This window comes from Tachyglossus aculeatus, chromosome 16 (genome assembly GCF_015852505.1).
Source record: "Tachyglossus aculeatus isolate mTacAcu1 chromosome 16, mTacAcu1.pri, whole genome shotgun sequence".
In the NCBI taxonomy this organism is placed as follows: Eukaryota; Metazoa; Chordata; class Mammalia; order Monotremata; family Tachyglossidae; genus Tachyglossus; species Tachyglossus aculeatus.
This window is the reverse complement of record NC_052081.1, coordinates 27,902,677-27,925,110: the sequence shown is the minus strand read 5'-3', so window position 1 is coordinate 27,925,110 and position 22,434 is coordinate 27,902,677. Positions and strand designations below refer to the sequence as shown.

Sequence of the window (22,434 nt, the reverse complement as noted above, 5' to 3'; positions counted from 1 at the left end):
TAGAGAAAGGAAAAATGCATTTTTCTTTGCAATTATTGTTGTAAGTTTTGTCAATTAAACAATATTCTGTTCAGTGAACTTGGAAGTCTTTTGAATCGCACCTAGTAGAATGTAGATAAAACAATAAGTATCAGATCAGTGCAATCAATGTGGTGCTTGTGTACTGAATTATTTCATATTTCTCAAGCATTTTCAATATTAAGTTTATAGTGAATTAATTGATGACTATTCATCATTCATAATTATTTCCAAATATTAACCTCTGGGGAAACTAAGAAGCTTAAATTTAGATCCTCAAGATATCTAGAATTTCCAAATGGTGTTTAATTAAGATCAACAGACATGGAAAACTCTGGAGATGGAAGGGAGGAACAATTGAGATTCCATTAAGATGGACTACTAACTTTCTTTTCCTGGAATATGTAGGAAATTGCATAATTTTTCAATACAGTTCTGATCATGTCTGTTAGGGAGTTGAAGACGAGTATAAGTGCAATAAATCTCCACAGCTTCAACATACTATTGGACTACATTTGATTCCTAACATATGGTTTGATTTTTGTTCCACAGGAAAAGAAGTGTGTTTTGACCGAGTTGGCTGTTTTAGAGATGGTTTACCTTGGACTGGCACAGTGGAAAGACAATTTGCGGGGTTACCGTGGTCTCCAGAAGAAATAAATACCCGCTTTCTTCTCTACACTAGAGACAATCCAAAAAACTTTCAAGTAAGAAGATTTGATACTTTTAGACTGTCAGTATAATGAATACAATTGAATGGATGGATGAATGAATACAATTTTAAATAAGTAATTGTAATAATAGTATTAATTAAGTGCTTGCTGTCTGCAAAAAACTTTACTAAGTGCTGGGAAAGTATACAGGTGGGAATTAGATACAGGGCTTGTCCCCTGAGGGGTTCACAATCTTTGATTGTGGAATAGTAGTTTCATTTATTTAATCCCATTTTCTCCATAATATTTTTGGTGGAAAAATCCCAGTTAACCCAGCTCTCTAGTTTGGAGGGAAATGATTTGTTAGTATCCTTTTCATTCCATGTAATTTGTCCTAGCATTTATGTTCAGCATACTTGAAAATGGTAAATAATGTTTGGCCTGGTCTCATTTTGAGAAAAGTGAGCTCACTAAATAACTGCACAAATAAAATGACTTTGAAGTATTCTTCAGTTATAACAATGCCTAATACTTTGAAATACTCAAACTTTTATCCTGGGAGATCCATTCAGAATCGTCTTCCAGCAAACATATCGCAGAGTCTGCCTTTAGGTCTCACAGCTGAGAAGCAGTGTGGCCTTGTGAAAAGAGCCTGGGCCTCAAAGTCTGAGGACCTGGGTTCTAATCCCTGCTCTGCTGCTTGTCTGCTGTGTGACCTTGGGCAAGTCACTTAACTTTTCTGTGCCTTGGTTCCCTCAGCTGCAAAACAGGGATTCAATACCTGTTCTCCCTCCTACGTTAGACTGTGAGCCCCAGGTGGGACCTGATTATCTTGTGCCTATCCCAGCGCTGAGTACAGTGCTTGGCCTATAGTAAGGACTTAACAAATTTCTCTATTGTTATGGCTCTCTTCCTTTAGGCAGAAAAAAATTGGATGCAGGCATAGCATTGCCTGCTGCTGCAAATGGCACCCAGTGGCTGATACCTAGCTACTGACTGCTGCTAACTTTGGTCCACCATCTTGCAGTATCTGCTGCTGTTCACATAGGGAGTGGCAAAGAGCGTGGATGACTCTGTTCAAAGCATCACCATTCATAGAAAAACAACTCCTGTTTATCAGTCAATCACTGCTACTTACTGAGCACTTTCTTTGTGCGGTGCTCCCCCTTCCCTTACCCCTAAACAGGGTCCTAGGCAAAATGAGGAGGTCATTCAAATATGGGTGTCTTCAGCCATACTTGTCACGCAAAGTTAGAATCTTTCTCTCAGGAATGCCATCTTAAGAAAGAAGTAGACAAAGGAAAGGCACAGTTCATGTTGTTATTATGCTTTTGGCTATCTCACCATCAACCACTTGCCCTTATCATGCCTCTGGCCTGGAATGCCTTTCCTTTTCATAGCCAACAGACAGTTGCTCTCCCCTCCTTCGAGGCCTTGTTGAAGGCACAGCCCCTCCAAGAGGTCTTCCCTAAGTCCTCATTTCCTCTTTTCCCACTCCCTTCCTCATCACCCTGACGTGCTCCCTTTATTCACCCTCCAACACACAGCTACACAGCTCTTTAGGTACATATCTGTAATTTATTTATTTATATTAAAGTCTTTCTCCCCCTCTAGATAGTAAACTCAGTGTGGACAGGGAAAGTGTATATTATATTGTTGTGTTGTACTCTCCCAAGGACTTAGTACAGTGCTCTGCACAGAGTAAGAGCTTAATAAATACGATTGATTGAATTGATTAAGAAGTTAGGGAATGTTTGTCCAACAGTGGAAGCTTGTTTGGAGTCAGCACGCAGTTTGGTTACAATCTCAGTCGCAATAAGTGCTACGACACAAATTTTCCTTAACACCTCGTTCTGAATTATAAGAACATATCCCTCTGGATTATTGAGAACTGGGTGTACAGCCATACATGTATATGTTTGGAATGTGTGTGTGAATGTGTGTGTGTGTGTATTTTTACATATGTACCCCCCTACATACATGTATATATTATTGTTATAAATACTGCTATGGTAATAATAATAATAGTTATTATTATAATGGCATTTGTTAAGCGCTTACTATGTGCAAAGCACGTGCTCTAAGCACTGAGGGGGATACAAGGTGATCAGGTTGCCCCACGTGGGGCTCAGCTCACAGTCTTAATCCCCATTTTACAGATGAGGTAACTGAGGCCCAGAGAAGTTAAGTGACTTGCCCAAGGTCACACAGCAGACATGTGGCAGAGCCAGGATTAGAACCCATGAACTCTGACTCCCAAGCCCATGCTCTTTTCACTGAGCCATGGTGCTTCTCCCATATACTTGTTAAATACTTATGGTATTTAAGTGCTTACTATGTGCCAAGCACTGTACTAAGTGCTGGGGTGGATATGAGCAAATCGGGTCGGACACAGTCCCTGTCCCACATGGGGTTCACAGTCTCAATCCCCTTTTTACAGATGAGGTAACCGAGGCACGGAGAAGTGCAGTTACTTGCCCAAGGTCACCCAGCAGACAAGTAGAGGAGCCAGGATTAGAATCCATGACCTTCTGACTCCCAGGCCCATGCTCTATCCACTATGCCACACTGCTTCTTATGATAGGAGACACTGTCACCTGTTGGATAGAGCACAAAATTGGGAGTCATGAGAGCTAGGTTCTAAGTCCTGGCTTGACAAAGTTACCTTCTGTGTCATCTTGAGCAAGTGATTTATCCATGCTTCAGTTTCCTCACCTTTAAAATGGGCATAAAATACTTGTTCTCCCTTACTCTTATTAATCAATCAGTGGTATTTATTGAATGCTTACTGTGTGAAAATGGGCATAAAATACTTGTTCTCCCTTACTCTTATTAATCAATCAGTGGTATTTATTGAATACTTACTGTGTGCCAAACACTGCACTGACTCTTGGGAGAGAACAATACAATAGACATGTTCCATGCCCATAAGAAGCTCACGTCTAGAGGGGGATACAGACGTTAATACCTGTGTGGGAACGGGACAGTGTCAGATCTGATTATCTTGTATCCATTCCAGGGATTAACACAGTTTGCCCCATAGTAAGTACTTAATAAATGTCATCATTATCTTTACCAATCTTTGCTGGGAAAACATCCTGAAAAGCTTTTCCTCAGAATGGAGTAGACAACAACTTATAAATATTAAGATAATTTAGACATGAAAAAAATAATCTTGGCATTGGGAATTCTTTTTCTAGTCTGTTTCTGCTTAGGAGAAAAAAAGCGAAGCTCATTGCCAAACTTAGCTCTATCCAGTTCTGCCTGTTCCTCATTTTTCAATGCAGTCATTATTACCCAAATTAATTGGTCCCTTTGTTTCGCCACATAAGCAAGTACATATACATGAGTTCTTCCATCATCTGTGGGGAAACAAACTAAAACAGAGATTAGTAAAAAAAAATGGTTAAAAGATATAGTATCATAAGGCATTAAAGGTAGGTGAAATCTGGGAGATTTGTAGTTCTGCAGTGGATGACCATGGAATCATATTCTCAGTTGAAATGTAGTTTCTTGTGTGAGAATACAGGCAATAACAGGGTGCCCCACTTTGACTTCTATACTGGCAGGCTGCCATTTGGTTTGTTAACAAAGTATTCTTACAAGCAAATGTAGAGCAACAAGGCAAGATGAGTCTAGGAGTTAAAAGTCATCGATGAAGTCAAAAATCAGTGTCTGTGCGTGTCTGAAGGTGGGACTCATAAACAGGTTTACACAATAATCGGGCCTTGGAAGGTGGGGTTGATGGAGGTGGAAATGATGATGTGAAATCCGTCACCTTGTCATTATAATTCTTCAGTAGTTACCCCAAGTGTGTCAGTGAGCTGCAATCAGGAGTTGCGTGTCAAAGCGTCGCCAACTTTCAAACAAATGCAAAACTGATTCATATCAGCTTTGATACATACCTAGTGGCTCTGAAATATCCTAATGCAAGAATAGTGTTGTCTCCTAGAATGAAAAAAAATCCATTTCTGAAGACTCGTGTCTACAAATGAGATGACATGGAATGAGGCAAAATGTTGTATCTCTGGTGGTATGGCACAAAGTAAGGCCATAGCTGCACTTCCATAATTATCTGGATATTATAGTAAAATATAGGTTAGGTTCTTATAGTGTCTCTAATGGCAAAATGAAGTGTATTATTTGAAATGCCTACTATTGAAAGTTATCATTTTCACTCTCTACTAGATTGTAAGTTTGTTATGGGCAGGGAATTTGTCTACCAACTCTGTTACACCATTACATTGTACTCTCCCAAGCACTTAGTTCAGTGCTCTGCACACAGTCAGTGCTCAATAAGTATGATTGATTGATCGATAGTGGCAGCAGAGAAAGAGGAATAGAGCATTTCCCTCCCATTCTCAGTCTTCTTCCCAATTTTCTACCATTTTTTGTAAGTGGTGTAAGCAGATTAACTCAAGGAGTTGATTGAAATGGTTATGAATTTAGTTCAGGCCTTTTCTGTGCTGCTGAATGCTCCATTTTTTTTTTTTTCTGACAAGGGTGTGTAGTTTGTAAGCCTCCCCACTCTAGAGAAATAGAGTAGGGTTCTGATGACTACCAAAGGTGACTGGGGATTTCAGACATGTCTGAAGGCTCCTAGAGCTTTGTAGTAGTAATATGCACACATTTTAGAGAAGCAGCGTACTTAGTGGTTAGAACACAGGCCTGGGAGTCAGAAGGACCTGGGCTCTAATCCCAGGTCTGCCACAATGTCTGCTGTGTGATTTTGGGAATATCACCTCACTTCTCTGGACCTGTTACCTCATCTGAAAAATTGGGAATCAAGATTGTGAGCCTTGTGTGGATCAGGGACTATACCCAACCTAATTGACTTGTATTCATTCATTCATCCATTCAATCGTATTTATTGAGAGCTTACTGTGTGCAGAGCAGTGTACTAAGCGCTTGGGAAGTACAAGTTGGCAACATATAGAGACGGTCCTCACCTAACAACGGGCTCACAGTCTAGAAAGGGGAGACAGACAACAAAACAAAACATGTGGACAGGTGTCAAGCATGTATCTACTCCAGCACGTAGAACAGTGCTTGGCAAATAATAAGCACTTAAAAGGTACCATTATTATTGTTATTATTTACTTAATAAGTGAAGATAAGTTCAGTGAAATGAATATAAAGCAAGTTAATTTTATGAAAGTAGGACAACAGTAGTGACCTAGTACAGGGAAAAGATAAATATGTTAGAAGAAAAACTTAGTATTAAAGAGCAAGAAAAGCTTGTAAACATTCATAACTGTGAAGATCTAAGTGGAAATTAAGAATTTTATGTGGTAAATTCCCCAACCATGGAAATGTGCACAGAACAAGCATTCAGTAAATGCCATTGATTGATTTGGAAATCAGTTTGGCAAAGTACAATAGCATCGTATTTGAGAAGGTTCAATAAACTTTTATCTATTGACTATTAAGTAGTGGTGGTGGGGCTCATCAGATCATGGATCTAACCCATTCTGACCTTTCATATGGTCTTTTGGTCTAAGACAGATACTTAGAATTTAGTGCAGCTTTTGTAGCCAGATCACTCCTTAAGGACTTTAATACCTATAAATGGTATTTTGATCTTTATTTTCATTTCACACAGGAAATCAGCGCTGTAAATCATTCAACGATCCAGCTCTCCCATTTTAGAATGGACAAGATAAGTCGCATTAACATACCTGGATGGAAAACGAATGGGAAATGGCAGAGACACATGTGCAACGTATGATATGTACATCATGTCAGAATAGTTACATTCTTACATTAAGCAGAAAACTCAGAGTTTACTATTCATGTACAGTTTTCTCTGGATTAATGGATAATGTGGAAGTAATACCATGCTATAATTCAAATTGCACTTCTTTCAGAAGGCTAGATGAATTACCCATATTAAGCACTTAATAAATATTATTATTATTTTATGAATGGAAGAGAGTATTCAGTTCATACTAAGGGGAAAAGTCTGCTATATTTTGACAAATAGGGCTGTCCTGTGCTACAGGATATGTGGTCACTCAGAAAACAATTTGATGATACTCTTAGTGATTACAGTTCTCATGATAATTCATGAAAAAATCAAGTTGGCATGTTTGCATAATGAAATAAAATAGTCTTTTCTTGTAGTTAAGGTTAGTGGAATATGCATTGCTGTTAAGAATTATTTTGGGTTTAGCACTTTCAACCAGTATCTGTTTTCTCTATTTGCTAGGTGTTACTGGAAGCTGAAGATGTGAACTGCATTAATTTAGACTGGTTAAATGGATCCTTAGAATACATCACTGCAGTTGACAACCTTCGGGTAGTGGGGGCTGAAGTGGCCTATTTTGTAGACGTTCTCATGGTAAAGAAGAGTTATACTTGAACTATCTTTATTGAAGTTATGCTTTCTTTGGAGCTACCAAAGTTTGACTTTTTGAATTTTTGATATTTATGACGTATTGGAAGTGCTGAATGCAAAAAAAAATAATTCTAGGTGAATTCAGGTCTGTACATTCCCCTGGAAAAATTTCTAATTGTTAATAGGGGTGACGGTTATTGAGGTAAAACTCCACTGGATGGCAATGTTTCTTCGCACGAGGGTCTGAGGGAAACATCCTCAAAACACTATTACAGTGATTTGGCTGGTAGGCAAAATGTAGTGCATTTTGGTTTTGGTAGAAACACACTTCTAGTTTTGTTCATTGATTTTTTATTATTATTATTAGTCACTGAAAGAAAATGAATCTTAAAAATCCTCTCTTTCAGTTTTGACATTCCATATAATGCTACCTTGTGTGTGACGATGGTGATATTTGCACTCGGCTGCAGAGCTGAGGTAGTGGTAATGGGTTTATATAGCTTCTTCAGTTGTGGCTGAAAGTCCTTGGTTAGGAGGTGGTGAGCATAGCTTTGGTTCTCTTCAGCCTTGGAATCTTATCACAGGGAAGCAGGGAGGTCTAGTGGAAAGAGCACGGGACTAGGAGTCAGAAGACCTGGGTTCTAATCCCACTTCTCTGCAGTGTGACCTTGGGCAAGTCACTTAACTTCTTTGTGCCTCAGTTACCTCATCTGTAAAATGGGGTGTAAATCCTAAACCCTCCTATCTAATCTGTAAACCCCTTGTAGAAAATGAATTGTGTCCATTCTGGTTATCTTGTAACTTCTCCAGCCCTTAGAAGTGCTTGGCATATTAAATGCTTAACAGGTACAATTAAAAACCCCCAAAAGGCTTCTTATCTTGATCTGGGTGCCATATTAATTAATTCTTTCATTCAATTGTATTTATTGAGTACTTACTGTCTGCAGAGCACTGTACTAAGTGCTTGGAAAGCACAATTCATCAACAGATAGAGACAATCTCTACCCAGCAATGGGCTAACAGCCTAGAAGGGGGGAGACAGGCAACAAAACAAAACAAGTAGACAGGCAATATCACAGGCTCTCATAGGTCCTTCCTTCAGGCATGTCTGCCAAGCATTGATGATAAATATATTGCCTTGTAGCCTTACAGTTTTTTAAATCTCCAACTTGTTTTAAAATGAAACAATCTCAATGTTTTAGGCTTGGCACTCCCACAGACTTAATGACTTCTAGGTAGACAGGATCCTGGAGAAGTGTCCATTCACTGTATTGGTATTTCTAGTTAAGATTCCTGGCACCAATAAGGCTTCCATGATGTGGTCCTTCTCCACAAATTAAAACTGATAGATTCCTTGACAAGTACTGAGTTTTGGCATATTGGCTTTACTGCATATCAGAGCATATCAGATGTAATCAGGACCTCATACAGCTGCAGTGATGTTATCAACAGGCACCCATTGTTTGGACTTCACCTACAACCAAATGACTTTTTCTTATGTAACATCAGAAGATGGTATTGATAATTTGGGTGGATGTTTGTGCATCACCCCAAGGTAAGATACCACTTCTATGTAGCTTTCCAATACCCTGTATTTGATAATAATAATAATGATGGCATTTATTAAGCACTTACTATGTGCAAAACACTGTTCTAAGTGCAGGGGAGGTAGCAAGGTGATCAGGTTGTCCCACGGGGGGCTCACAGTCTTAATCCCCATTTTACAGATGAGGTAACTGAGGCACAGAGAAGTTAAGTGACTTGACCAAAGTCACAAAGCTGACAAGTGATGGAGCCGGAATTTGAACCCCTGACCTCTGACTCCAAAGCCTGTGCTCTTTCCACTGAGCCTTGCTGCTTCTCTTCTTTTTCTGCTTATGCCATGTCAGTCAATCAATCAGTGGTAATTATTGAGTGCTTACTGTTAGCAGAGCACTCTACTAAGCATTTGGAAGAACACAATACAGCAGAGTTCCCATTCCCTGCCCACCAGGAGCTTGCAGTCTAGAGGGGGAGTCTGATCTGATTATCTTACATTTTTCCCAGCACTTAGTGTCATTCTTGGTACATAATAAGTATTGAATAAATGTTATTATTCTCATTCTTATTAAAGGTGTCTCTGATTGAGAGGTACAGAGGAAGGTCCCTGTATGGGACAAGTCCATTAGCACAGCAAGAATCTATCTAGAAGCACAAAAATGTGGAAATATAAGTTTTTTTTTCAGGTATACTTTCACACTTGGTAAGCATAGTAACATCTACAGCAGCATCTTTAAAAATGAAGGCCTGCTGTCTCTCTGTATTGCTAAATAAGACAGGCCACATGTCTGGAATGTTGTAGCATCGTAACACCAAAGACTGAAGGAACCCATGTTGCTGTGGGGGAGAAGAGTCTGGGCCTGGAAATGTTTTCAATCAATCAATCAAAGGTGTTTATTGAACACTTACTATGTAAAGAGCATTGTACTAAGTGCTTGGGAAGTACAAGTTGGCAACGTATAGAGATGGTCCCTACCCAACAACGGGCTCCCAGTCTAGAAGGGGGAGATAGACAACAAAACAAAACAAGTAGACAGGTGTCAATGCCATCAGAATAAATAGAATTATACCTATATACACATCATTAATAAAATAGAGTAATAAATATGTACAAATATACACAAGTGCTGTGAGGAGGGGAAGTAGGGGAGAGCAGAGGGAGTGAGGGTGCGATAGGGAGGGGAGAAGGAGGAGAGGAAAAGGGGCTCAGACTGGGAAGGCTTTCTGCATGAGGTGAGTTCCAGGATGGAGATGAATGTGAGGAAGAGATCAGCAACCAAAGAGACGAGATTGAGTTGCAGTATGTAGTTTGGAATTAGGGGACTGAAGTGTTTGGGATAGATTGTAGTGGAAGATGAACGGGGTTAGGTAGGAAGGGAAGAGTTGATTGAGCATCTTAAAACCAATGGTAAGGAATTTCTGTTTGATACATAGATGGGCAACCTTGGAGGTTTATGGGGAGTGGGGTCACATGTACAAAATAATTAGAAAAAAGACCTGGGCATCAGAGCAAAGTATTGACTGGGTGGGAGAGAGAGAGAGAGAGAGAGAGACTGGAGTCAGGGAGGTCAGTGAGGAGGCTGTTAAGTTCCATGAAATAGAGTCTTGTTGTGTTGGATTCTCACTGAATTTAGGCATAATGGGCTTCCAGAACAGTGAAAACTCTTAATGGGGAGAAGTTGCATGTGGATATAAGGTACACACATCTTACACGGTGTAGGTGTAGTAGTAGTAATAGCATTTATTAAGTGCTTATTATGTGCAGAACACTGTACTAAGTGCTGAGAAACAGTACACAATTGGGAATTAGACACAGACCCTGTCTGTCAAGGGACTCAAATTCTCCTCTAGCTGTAAGCTGGTTGTGAGCAGGAAGTGGGTCTACCAACTCTGTTATATTGTACTCTCCCAAGCACTTAGTACAGTGCTCTGCACACAGTAAGTGCTCAATAAATACGATTGATTGACTATTTCTCTAGGTGGCAAGAGAAGACTGGAGACAGACACATTGGGAACAATGAAGCAGTAAAACATTAAAATAGCCTTGGAAAAATGCACAATACAGAAGAGGGGATGTGGCATTGTTGTCTGAGAGAGGAATGTTGGGTGGGGTTATAGGCCACAAAGCTGTGAGGGTCTAGAGTCTGATAGCTCAACAGCTGGGTTCTCCTACGTCTTTGTACAAGCAAAAGAGACACTCTTCTTAAAGGGGCATATTCCTTCCCCTTCTTGTAGCAATCATCCCATCTATCACTTGGTTGTGTGACTTCTTGCTCTGCATAGAGTAAGAGCTCAATAGAACCTCTCTTCTCCAGTCAAACATGGGTCTCTAAAGTGGGTGATCAGAGTAATCTTACCAAATGCTGTCCTGTTCACAGAGGGAGGGTTTGAGAGACGGCTGCTTGAATTCTTAAAAATAGATTGTCTGTGTTCTTTGCAAAATTCCTTCAGAAAGTATTTGGATATTCCCCTTCTAAAGTGCATTTGATCGGCCATAGTTTGGGAGCCCACCTGGCAGGAGAGGCTGGGTCAAGGATGCGAGGCATTGGAAGAATAACCGGTAAGTAATTGAATTCTTTGCCTTTGTTCCACCCCACAGAGCTATTCCAGAGAGTTCCTTTGATAGTAATCCAAAGCCTACTAATCCACAGGGAACCCAGCTGTGTTTTGATTCACCAGAGCCCGATTTCAGCCAAATGCAACTCTGACCTTATAAACCCAAGCTCTACAATGACATTAGCAGCCTAATCCAGTTTCCTTAAGAGTTGAACAAGAGTTTGGAGCATTTTCTTAATATCCCTACCTGCCTCGACCCCCTCAGTGTGCTCACATTTGGTTTCACGTTGTTTCTGGCCAGATCTGGCTTTGGAGTGAGGTCAGATGTACAGAGGGACCGTCATTTTTTTTAATGGTATATGTTAAGCACTTACTAGGTGTTAAGCACTGTTCTAAGTGCTGGGGCAGATACCAGTTTTATCAGGTTGTACACAGTCCCTTTGCCACATGGGCCTCACAGTCATTTCTTAGCTGATATCTCCAGGGATTGGGTATTTAATCTTCAGTGGGATCATACCCCAGTTGTGACTTCTGACCTTGAGGCCTACTCCTCTCTTTTCTATTACCATTGCCTATCATCACCTCCATTAGACTCTTTAGCATAAGATAATGACTTCTCACTTAAGAAGAAGGTGCTGTGAAGTCTTTCTTTTCTCATGGTATAGGGAAAAATCATTAAATTGTTTTATACATTTTTTATCTTTGTAATTGTTAATTGAACAGTTTCATGCGTAGATAGCACATCCTTATTTTTGTATTTGAAAAATCTCATCTATTGTGTATACCCTTGAAATTATTCTTTGATTACAAAATACCCAAACTATGTTTGTTTTGTGTTTACTTATGTGCCAGGCACTGTATTAAGTGCTGGGGTCTATACAAGCTAATCAGATTGGACACAGTCCCTGTCCCACATGGGGTTCACAGTCTTAATTCCCATTTTATCGATGAGATAACTAAGGCACAGAGAAGTGAAGTGACCTTCCCAGAGTCACACAACAGAGATGTGGCAGAACAGGGATTAGAACCTTCAGACTCCCAGGCCTGGACAGTATATACTATGCTATACTTCTTCTATGTAGAAGGACTAGTTGCATTGATTTGATGGTCAATGCTGACAAATTTTGTCTACTAATTTCATGGACTCCTGAATAGCAGGAGTAAAACAGACCATGAGGAAAATCATAACTAATTGAAAAGGTGTGTTCAAAAGTAAGTTAGTTTTGTCCAAGTGCAATTCAAGCGCAACTGATCTGCACTTGCCTTGTGCAACTATAGTTGTCTTTAGACAGATCAATGTAGTCAACCACAGCATATGAAACCAACTAATGTAGGTAATGCAACATTCAGGGATTATGCCCCACCCTTTCCTATTGGCCAGAAACTCTTGAAGAATTTTCTTAATGACATCATTTGTTTCTGAAATTCCTGTTACGTAAGGTAGTATAGTCTATCTCAAGTGAAACCCCCCCCCCCCATTACCCACCTCTTCAAACATATAGTAGGAGTAGAAGGAAAAACAAAAGATAAGACTATAATAACAAGAGTTTAGAAAGATAAATGAATCCATAGATAGAGTCCTTAGATCATTACTTCCTCCCTACAGTATAGAGATGTTCCAAGGGTGCCTGTTGGAATGACCCAAACTGAGTGGGTGGAAATTAATCAGGGAATGCTTCTTGGAGGAGATGCGATTTCGGGAGTGATTTGAAGATGGGAAAGCTGTGGTCAGGCAGATTGGAATGGGATGTGATGATCTGATTATGCCTTTTTCAAACTTGATTTCAATTCCTTCAAGAAAGGAGTTCCAGAAAGAACTGGAAGCAGCATGGCTTAGTGGATAGAACAAGGGCCTAGGAGTCAGAAGGTTATGAGTTCTAATCCCCACTCTGCAACTTGTCTGCTGTGTGACCTTGGGCAAGTCACTTCATTTCCCTGGGCCTCAATTACCTCATCTGCAAAATGGGGATTGAGAGTATAAACCCCACATGGGACTGTGTCCAACCTGATTTGTTTGTATCCACCCTAGTGCTTAGTACACTGCCTGGCACATAGTAAGTGCTTAAAAATGCCACAATTATTATTATTAATTATGAAGGGGGAAGGTTATGAGCAATGGGTCAGAGGCGGGAGAGACAGGAACAAGACCCAAGAAGAAGATTGCCACACCTTTCCACAAAGCCTTTTTGAATGATTATTATTATTGTTATTTTTTTCGTAACATGCAGCTGTGTGAAGTAGTAGACTGTATCACTGTAATGGGCCACATGGTAGCAGCAGTGTGTGCTTAGAGAGGATTTATTTTATTTATATTTTGTTTTATTTAGGATTGGATCCAGCTGGGCCCTATTTTCATAATACTCCAAATGAAGTCAGATTAGATCCATCAGATGCAGAATTTGTTGACGTTATTCATACTAATGCCGCTCGTTTACTCCTTGACTTTGGTAAGAGCTTATTCAAGTGGATCATTGCAATGAAAAATTGTTCACGGTGGAGCATCTGGAAGTATTGACCTTATCTGTGTTTATTTGAGGTGTTGGAACAATTAATGCCTGTGGTCACCTTGATTTTTATCCTAATGGTGGGAAGCATATGCCAGGATGTGATGATATGATTATGCCACTTTTCAGACTTGATTTCAATTCCTTCAAGAAAGGTAAGTTTATCCAAACCATGAATCTCCTGAAATTCAGTTCACATAAAGAGCATAGGATGATCAAGTAGTATTTTTGGTTCTTTTTCATAACTATCAAATGTTGTGAAGCAGTGTGGCTTAATGGAAAGAACACGGGTTTAGCAGTCAGAGGACCTGGGTTCTAATCCGAGCTCTGCCCCTTGCCTTCAGTGTGACCATGTGAAGTCACTCAATGCCTCAGTTTCCTCATCTGTAAAATGGAAGTTGAATATGCTTTCCCTCTTGCTCAGACTGAAAAACCCACATGGTCCAGGGTCTGTGCCTGACCTGATTATCTGCTATCCCAAGAGCTTAGTACAGTGCTCCTTACATAGTAAAGCACTTAATGAATACCACAATTATCAGTTCATTATCATTACTGTGAATGTAAATGCAATACGAATGTAAATGGAATATGCAAGTGCTGACATTTAACAGTGAGCATTGAAGGCTGACATGGTTAGGCCCGAAGAATTGGCCTAACTGCATCCAACTGGGCAGGTAATGTATCTCTTTTATTGTTGTATTGCAGTCACCTAAGCGCTGAGTACTGTGGGCTACACGCAGTAAGTGCTCAATAAATAAGATTGGCTGACTGCTATAAAAGCATAAAGGATTTCATAGATGACACCTATCTCGTATATTTCTGAACCAATCAATATTTTCATGTATAGATCTAGAAATATATAGATGCGAACATCTATATCCTGGGATATAGATGCACATTTCTATAGTAATTTTGTGCCGGGGTGTATGCAAGATAATCAGATTGAATTATATTTGATACTTAAATTATAAAATGAATTTAAAGTATTGTAAAGCTTTTGCTTCTTCTCTGAAGACAACAGAAAAGTGAGACAACGTACTGAGGAGATCGAGAAAAGACAGGCGCATTCCAGGGAGGAAAGATAGTTTTGTGTGTAGTAAACAATCATCTCAAGGTTTGAATCCCCATTTTACAGATGAGGTAGCTGAGGCACACAAAAGTTAAATGACTTGCCCAGGGTCACACAGAAGACTAGTGGTGGAGCTGGGATTAGAACTAAGGTCCTTTGACTCCCTGGAAAATGCTCTTTCCACTAGGCCACGATGCTTCTATTATATACAGTTTTGGCTACAATATCAATTGAATCAGTAGTGTTTATTAAGCACTTACCATGTGCAGAGCACTGAACTAAGCACTTAGTAGAGAACAACACAATACAATTGGTAGACGTGATCGAGGCATATCTTAATTATTTATATATATATAATATATGCATATATTTGACTACAATACTATATACTCTACTACTATACTACTAAATTCAATGTATAGAATATGGGTGCATAATGTATATTCCTCCAGGAAGCTTTTCTGATTAAATTTTCTTCTCCCCAGGTTACATCTTCCCAACTGTCATTTCAGCATTTTTTTCCACCTCAAAACTTTTGCACTCCCACCCTCCTGTTTCATTTTTGTAAATATCCGTTTATATTCTTTACTATTTAGGTGCTTCCTTCCAACAACCTACTATGGAAATCTCCCCTGTTTATGGAAGGGATTATGTCTCCTATATCTATTGTACTCTGTCAAGTGCTTAGTACAGTGCTGACACACAGGCAGTCAATAAATGTGTAGATCAGTATGAACAGAACTTCTACTAGTGGCTGTGAGTAAGTGCTGAGGTGAGATAGGTGGGAGGAGAAAAATTCATCTGGGAAAGCCCTTGGGGGAAGTGGGATTTCAGGGGAGCTTTGTAGATGGAGAGATTTGTAGTGTAGTGGATTTGAAGGGTGAGAGAGTTCCATGCATGGGGAAGGCACGAGGTCAGAGGAGAGAGACACAAGAATGAGATACAATGAGTTAAAGAGGAATCAAAAGTGTGATCTGGGGGCACAGTAAGTGAGAGAGCTGATTGAACTCCTTTAATTCCAGTGTCAAGAGGTTCTGCTTGTTGCAAAGAAGAGTGGGAAACCATTAGAGGTTTTTGAGGAATGGAGTTTTTTAAACAGAACATCACTCTAGGAATAAAAAAAATCCTTGTAGGACCAACAGGCAAGTGAAGCATTGATAAACTTTATAGAAATTAGAGGGCTTAGTCTATTAGTCGGATTAGTCTAGTTCCGACTTGTTTGCCCCAGAAAATTTATGATCTCAGCTGATGGAATATTGTTTTCCCAGAAGCGGCTTCCTACTTTGACTGCCATCATGCCCGGAGCCACCGCTTTTATTCAGAAAGTATCCTCAATCCTGATGCATTTATTGCTTATCCTTGTAGAACATATGACTCATTTAAAGCAGTAAGTAAATATTCCATAATTTAGTAAATTACCAAGAGGGTATCTCTTCAACATCTGCAATCACAATCGTACCTTTATCAAGGAAATCCTGAAGAGATTTTACTGGCCCATGCAAACAAAGCACTGTTTAATTCATTTAGTTCTCCTATGACGTGGGTGTTGCATTCTTGAAGAACTGTATTAAGGAAACCTCAGGTACTTCTTTCTTCTTGATCAATGGCATAAACATGCACACAATAATTTCTTTCAACTTTGCAGACACACCTTGTCACAAGAACATTCCCTAATCCTTCCATCACAAAAAAAAAAAACATGTTTTGGAAGGATTTATGGAAGAATTTAGGGAAGCAACATGGCTTAGTGGAAAGAACACAGGACTGAAAGTCAAAGTCTCTGAGTTCTAATCCTGGCTCTGCCAGTTGTCTGCTTTGTGACCTTGGGCAAGTCACTTAGCTTCTCTTCACCTCAGTTGCCCCATCTGTAAACTGATAGTTTAATCCTCCTCCCTCCTACTTAGATTGTGAGTCCCAAGTAGGACAGAGACTGTGTCAACCTGATTATCTGGTATCTATTCACTACTTAGTACAGTGCTGGGCACACAGTAAGTGCTTAACAAATACCATAAAAAAACTGACTGTATTTGGAGGAATCACTTGATTGAATTTTACTGTGCTTATTTAGCAAAAATATAGCATTTTTAGGATATTATAAGAAATAATTACACACAGATAATGAACTGTACAATGCCCAACTGATTGTCACATGATGAAATAAATAGTGGTAGATATGAATCACTAAATATCTCTGACTAACCTCTCTCACCTCCCACCCTTGTTTTATTTATTTATTATTGTATTTGTTAAGCGCTTACTACGCATCAAGCCCTGTTCAAAACCCTGGGACAGGTACAAGTTAATCAGGTCGGACACAGTCTGTGTCCCTTATGGGGCTCACAGTCTAAGAAGGAGAGAGAATAGGCTGATTTATTCATTTATATTTATGTCTTTAGAGAAAAAGTGTGGTCTAGTGGAAAGAGCAAGGGCCTGGGAGTTGGAGGATGTGGATTCTAATCCTGGCTCCACCACTGTCTACTGTGTGACCTTAGGTAAGTCACCTCACTTCTTTGAGCCTCACTTACCTCATTTGTAAAATGGGGGGTTGATATCTGTTCTCCCTCCTATTTATACTGTGAGCTCCATGAGGGACAGGGACTGTGTCTGATCTGCATATTCTGCATTTAGTACAGTGCCTGGCACATAGTAAGTGCTTAACAAGTACCATAAAAATATGTTTATATTACTGTCTGCCTCCCCCTCTAGACTGTAAGCTCACTGTGGGAGGGCATCTTGTCTACCAACTTTGTTACACTGTACTTTCCCAAGCACTTAGTACTGTGCTCTGCACACGGTAAGTGCTTAGTAAATATGACTGGTTGATTGATTGATTCCCCCCATCCTTAGATCGCTCTGAATCTAAGATGAGCTATAATTTTAGCTCTAGCTAGAAAATAAATGCCTCTCCCACCCTCCCATGCAATTTGGATGAAATCTGGTATCCTCCAATAAAGATGGCACCACTTACCTCGTGTCTTGGTATGGGGCAGGTGGGGAAGGCACCATGGACTTCTGGCCTTTCTTCCAGGGTCATTACAATGACCATTCTGTGCCTATACAACACTGCCATAGATTTTTCTGAAAATACAACATAGGTAGGGGATTATAGAGGCTATCGTTTAGTGGGGAACAATGAATTCCCTGGTCGAGCTGATTCAAGTGGAGGATATGGGTGGAGGGGTGAATCATGGCAGAGTTTTTCTCCCCTCAGCAGCATATAAGGGTATGTTTTTGTGCCCTCAAAAGCTGAAGTGGAAGGTTTTATCGAATAGTTATCACATTTAAATTCCAAAGGGGGTGAATTCAATTTTTTAATGGAATTTGCTAAATGCTTACTATGTTCTAGGCACTGTACTAAGCACTGGGGTAGATTCAAAGTAATCAGGTTGGACAAAGTCCATGTCCTACATGGGCCTCAAAATCTAAAACCCTATTTACAGATGAAGTAACTGAGGTGCAGAGAAGTGAAGTGACTTGCTCAAGGTCACACAGCAGATGAGTGGCGGAGCCGGAATTAGAACGCAAGTCCTTTTGACTTCTGACTTCTGACTTCCAATTGGCCAGTTGCTCTATTCACTAGGCCACAATGCTTCTCGTATTGAAATATATGACTTGAACAGTTCAAATATATGTATTTGAATTCTTCAGTCGAAGGAACCCACTTGTAACCTGGCCCCTTGAAGCCAACCCTATAGATTCCTATCCTGATATTGACAAAGATGCTGATTAAAGTGTTGTGCACACAGTAAACGCTCAATAAATACGATTGAATGAATGATCATTTTCCTTCTCACTAGGGAAACTGTTTCCATTGTCCTAAAGAGGGGTGTCCGACAATGGGTCACTATGCTGACAGATTTCCTTTCACAACCGGGAAACTGAATCAGCCATTTTATTTCCTGAATACAGGAACCCTTCCTCCATTTGCCAGTAAGTAGTTCTTTGGGTTTGAGAGTGATCCTTTAAAGATTAATCGATTATTGGGCTTGAGATATCAGCGGTGCTGAATTTCCAAGAGGGTGCTGCAGACGGTTTAGACTCTTCATTGACTAAACAATGATCTCTGGGTAAGCTAATAATAATGATGGTATTTGCCAAGCACTGGTCTAAGCGCTGGGGAAGATACAGCTCATCAGATTGGACATAGTCCCTGTCCCACATGGAGCTCACAGTCTTAATCCCCATTTTACAGATGAGGTGACTGAGGCACAGAGAAGTTAAGTGACTTGCCCAAGGTCACACAGTGGAAAGGTGTCAGAGCTGGGATTAAAATCCATGTCCCTCTGACTCCCAGGCCCATGCTATATCCATTGGCATACACTTGGTTCTTCCAGAAGGTGTGTTTTCACTGTGCATTTTGGGTAGAACATGGTGGCAGAATTAAAGAACATTCATATGACAAGCACGTATTGTCTGGGTACAGAATGATGTAGATACAGAGAAATGGTCATGCACAGGTATTCAGTATTGAACACAAGGGTGGATCATAGCTTCCTCCTTTGCAAGATGGTAATAACACCTGCCTATCATGGGGAAGTTGTGAGGGTGTACATTTTGCCTATTCCTCCCTGACCAGAAAAGCTGTGAAAACTGAATTCTTTGAATGCTAGGGGCTAAAATCTGATTTGCCTAAGATGACATGGCATCATTTCCTCCAATTCCCATTAAACTGGATATTCAGCTAGTTGAAATGCAGCATCGTGTTTTAACTTTCATTGGTTCAAATGCATTTGAATAAGTAGGATTGGTGCTATTTCTCTTCTCATCCACATATCCCTTTTTATGGTGGGGTTTTCATCCAGGTTGGAGGCACAAGTTGTCTATCAAAATCAGTGGAAATAACATCACACGGGGAAGACTATATGTCACCTTGAATGGAACCAAAGGAAAAACAAAACTGTATGAAATTGCCAGGTAATCCCATGAAGGTCTTTGACCTGACCAGGATAATATTCCCAAGAGCACAGCCACTAGCTGATTTTATGGTATTTTACTTCTGTATCTGTATTCATTCCTGGGTAAGATGGAATGAAATGAAAGAGGGTTTGGAGTGCATGCAGCAGATTGCTATGGAGTAGGGCTTCCAAAAAGTTAAAGAATATAGTCTTGATTTTAGCTTTGAATTTGAATTTGTAGTTTACAGCATTAAAATGAATCAGGATCACTAGTTTTGTTTTAATTATGTCCAGATTGTTTCGAAAGGCTAGAATAAGGGGGTCATATTTTCCAAAATATACCCATAGGCTACAAATCACATACAGACATAGGTTTCCCCTTAAGGAAGCATTTTTGTAAGAACACAACCCCAATGTTTTAGGAGAATTGGGCATATTTCTTCTTTTGAGAACCTACAAAATTGAGTATTGGATTGAATTATCACAGCCCAGTGCATCTAGGATCCTTATATATTCCTTCTTACAATCAGACCAACCTTCAGGTGTTTGCCCTACCTCTATTGTTTTATGTTTGCTGAGCTCTGAATTGAAGTCTCCTTGGATTCAAGATTCCCCTTGCTTTATGGATCCTTGTAAACAATTCTAACCTACACAAATGGAAAGAGGGAAAAATCTCCTAAGAAAACTCTAATATCAGTTTTACCATCTAGTGTTCTGATTTCAAATTTTTATTTTAGTTCAGGACTGTGAACACTCAATACTGGCTTCTCCTAAGTGTTCAGCCTAGTGCCCTGCAACCAGTTAGTACCTAGTAAATGAGAGCGATGTGTTTCTTTTCATAGTGGAAAACTCCAGCCCGGCATCACTTATACAAAATTCATTGATGCAGACACAAATGTGGGGAACATCACAAATATTGAATTCCTCTGGAAGAAGTTTGGAGCAAGACGGACTCAGGCCACGTTTAGAGTAGAGAAGGTGACTGACGTGTCCGGAAAACATGACTATGAGTAAGTACATTCTTTTTCTTGGGTCATTTTTCTTTTGGTCAGAGAAGATAACGTCCACTTAATTTCTAAGATTGAAGGAATTTCTTTGAAATGGCAAAAATAATTAAGGAGTATTGGGTATACTAATTGGGTATTCATTCATTCATTCAATTGTATATATTGAGTGCTTACTAAGTAAGAGGAAACCAGGGCAAAACTGTGTTTGTTTTTACTAGTGAACTATGGCATCCCAATGGAAAGAGCTTTGAACATAGATATAATATGAATATAGACAATGTTCACAATAATTATGGTGTTTATTAAGCTCTTATTTTGTTCCAAGCAGTATGTTAAGCACTAGGGTAGTCAATGGCTTAGTGGATAGGGAATGGACCTGGGAATCAGAAGGTCCTGAATTCTAATCCTGGCTTTGTCACATGTCTGCTGTGTGACCTTGGAAAAGTCACTTAACTTCTCTGGACTTCAGTTACCTCATCTGTAAAATGGGGATTGATAGTATGAGTCCCATGTGGGGCAGAGACTGTGTCTAACCTGATTAATTTTTAACTTGGGAAGCAGTATGGTATTGTGGATAGAGCATGGGCCTGGGAGTCAAAAGGTTCTGATCCCAGCTCCTCCACTTGTCCACTGTGTGACCTTGGGCAAGTTACTTAACTTCTATGGGCCTCAGATACCTCATCTGTAAAATGGGGTTTGAGACTGTGAGCCCCACGTGGGACAGAGAGGGTGTCCAACCCGATTTGCTTGTATTCACCCCAGCACTTAGTACTGGTACTGGTAGTACTGGTAGTGACTGGCACATATTCATTCAATCATATTTATTGAGCAGTTACTGTGTGCAGAGCACTTGAGTAAGAATTTAACAAATACCATAATTATTATTATTATTAACTACCCCAGTACTTAGAACAGTGCTTGGCACATAGTAAGCTCTTAACAAGCACCATAATTATTATTATTGTAATTGTTATTACAAGATAATCATATTGAGTATAGTCCCAGTTCCTCTGGAGCTTCCAATAATAGGTGTTCCTTGTAGGGCTCTCTTAATACCCTTTTTTTAGTGTTTATACAGTAGCAGAGAGGGATATAATTAACTTCAGCCATCTGTGTCTATCAATCATTTGTATTTATTGCATGCTTACTGTGTGTCCAAACGTATTCACACTGGGTATGTGGATGTGTGGATGTGTGTATGGGTGTGTACCTCAATATTGGATTCCATTTGTGTCTGTTGAACCTCTAAGTATCGATGACACATGGGTGAATCCAAGCAGGAATGTGGGAGAGGAGAGAAGCTCCAGGAATGCAAGAGCCAAAGGAAATGCCTAATGTTTTCTTTGATCTGTGACCTTTGGACATTTGATATTGGCCCACCCCTGATCATCTAGGACTTATGTGCATATCTTTTAATTGTATATTATAAATTACTTATTCATATTAATGTCTGTCTCCCCCTCTAGACTGTAAGCTAATTGTGGGCGGGAAACATGTCTTAATTCTGTTGTATTGTACTCTCCCAAGCACTTAGTACCGTGCTCTGCACATAGTAGGACACAGTAGAAGTTGTCCCCTAACAAGAGAGAATGCACGTCTACTACAACCATGTGTATTTTCTCCATTTCTCAGGACTGCCTTTTGTAACAATGACACCGTGGATCCCGGCATCATCCAGAATCTCACCCCATGCTAAACTGGGGATAGTAGGGCAAGTATGTTCCATCAGCAGGAACTACAAAGAAATCACCCATTGAAGACTTCCATTTTGAAATGGACTGGCAAGCCTGATTTTCAGCTGGGTCTTCTGCCTACAAACACTGTATTGGTGTCACTGAAGTAGGTCATCAGTGCTA

At 39.9% G+C, this 22,434-nt stretch overlaps 1 protein-coding gene across 1 annotated transcript in view; it reads left to right on the top strand.

Annotated features, from left to right (window-relative positions):
- The window catches only part of PNLIPRP3 (pancreatic lipase related protein 3), a 28,114-nt gene extending 5,680 nt beyond the window's left edge, over positions 1 to 22,434 (top strand). The window contains exons 2-12 of the mRNA XM_038758345.1: positions 571 to 725; positions 6,274 to 6,393; positions 6,880 to 7,011; positions 10,999 to 11,107; positions 13,431 to 13,550; positions 13,640 to 13,762; positions 15,945 to 16,063; positions 18,474 to 18,606; positions 19,479 to 19,590; positions 20,414 to 20,581; positions 22,211 to 22,434. Coding sequence (XP_038614273.1) covers positions 571 to 725; positions 6,274 to 6,393; positions 6,880 to 7,011; positions 10,999 to 11,107; positions 13,431 to 13,550; positions 13,640 to 13,762; positions 15,945 to 16,063; positions 18,474 to 18,606; positions 19,479 to 19,590; positions 20,414 to 20,581; positions 22,211 to 22,274 — 1,355 coding nt within the window. The 3' untranslated portion in view covers positions 22,275 to 22,434. The remainder of the gene's footprint in view (positions 1 to 570; positions 726 to 6,273; positions 6,394 to 6,879; positions 7,012 to 10,998; positions 11,108 to 13,430; positions 13,551 to 13,639; positions 13,763 to 15,944; positions 16,064 to 18,473; positions 18,607 to 19,478; positions 19,591 to 20,413; positions 20,582 to 22,210) is intronic.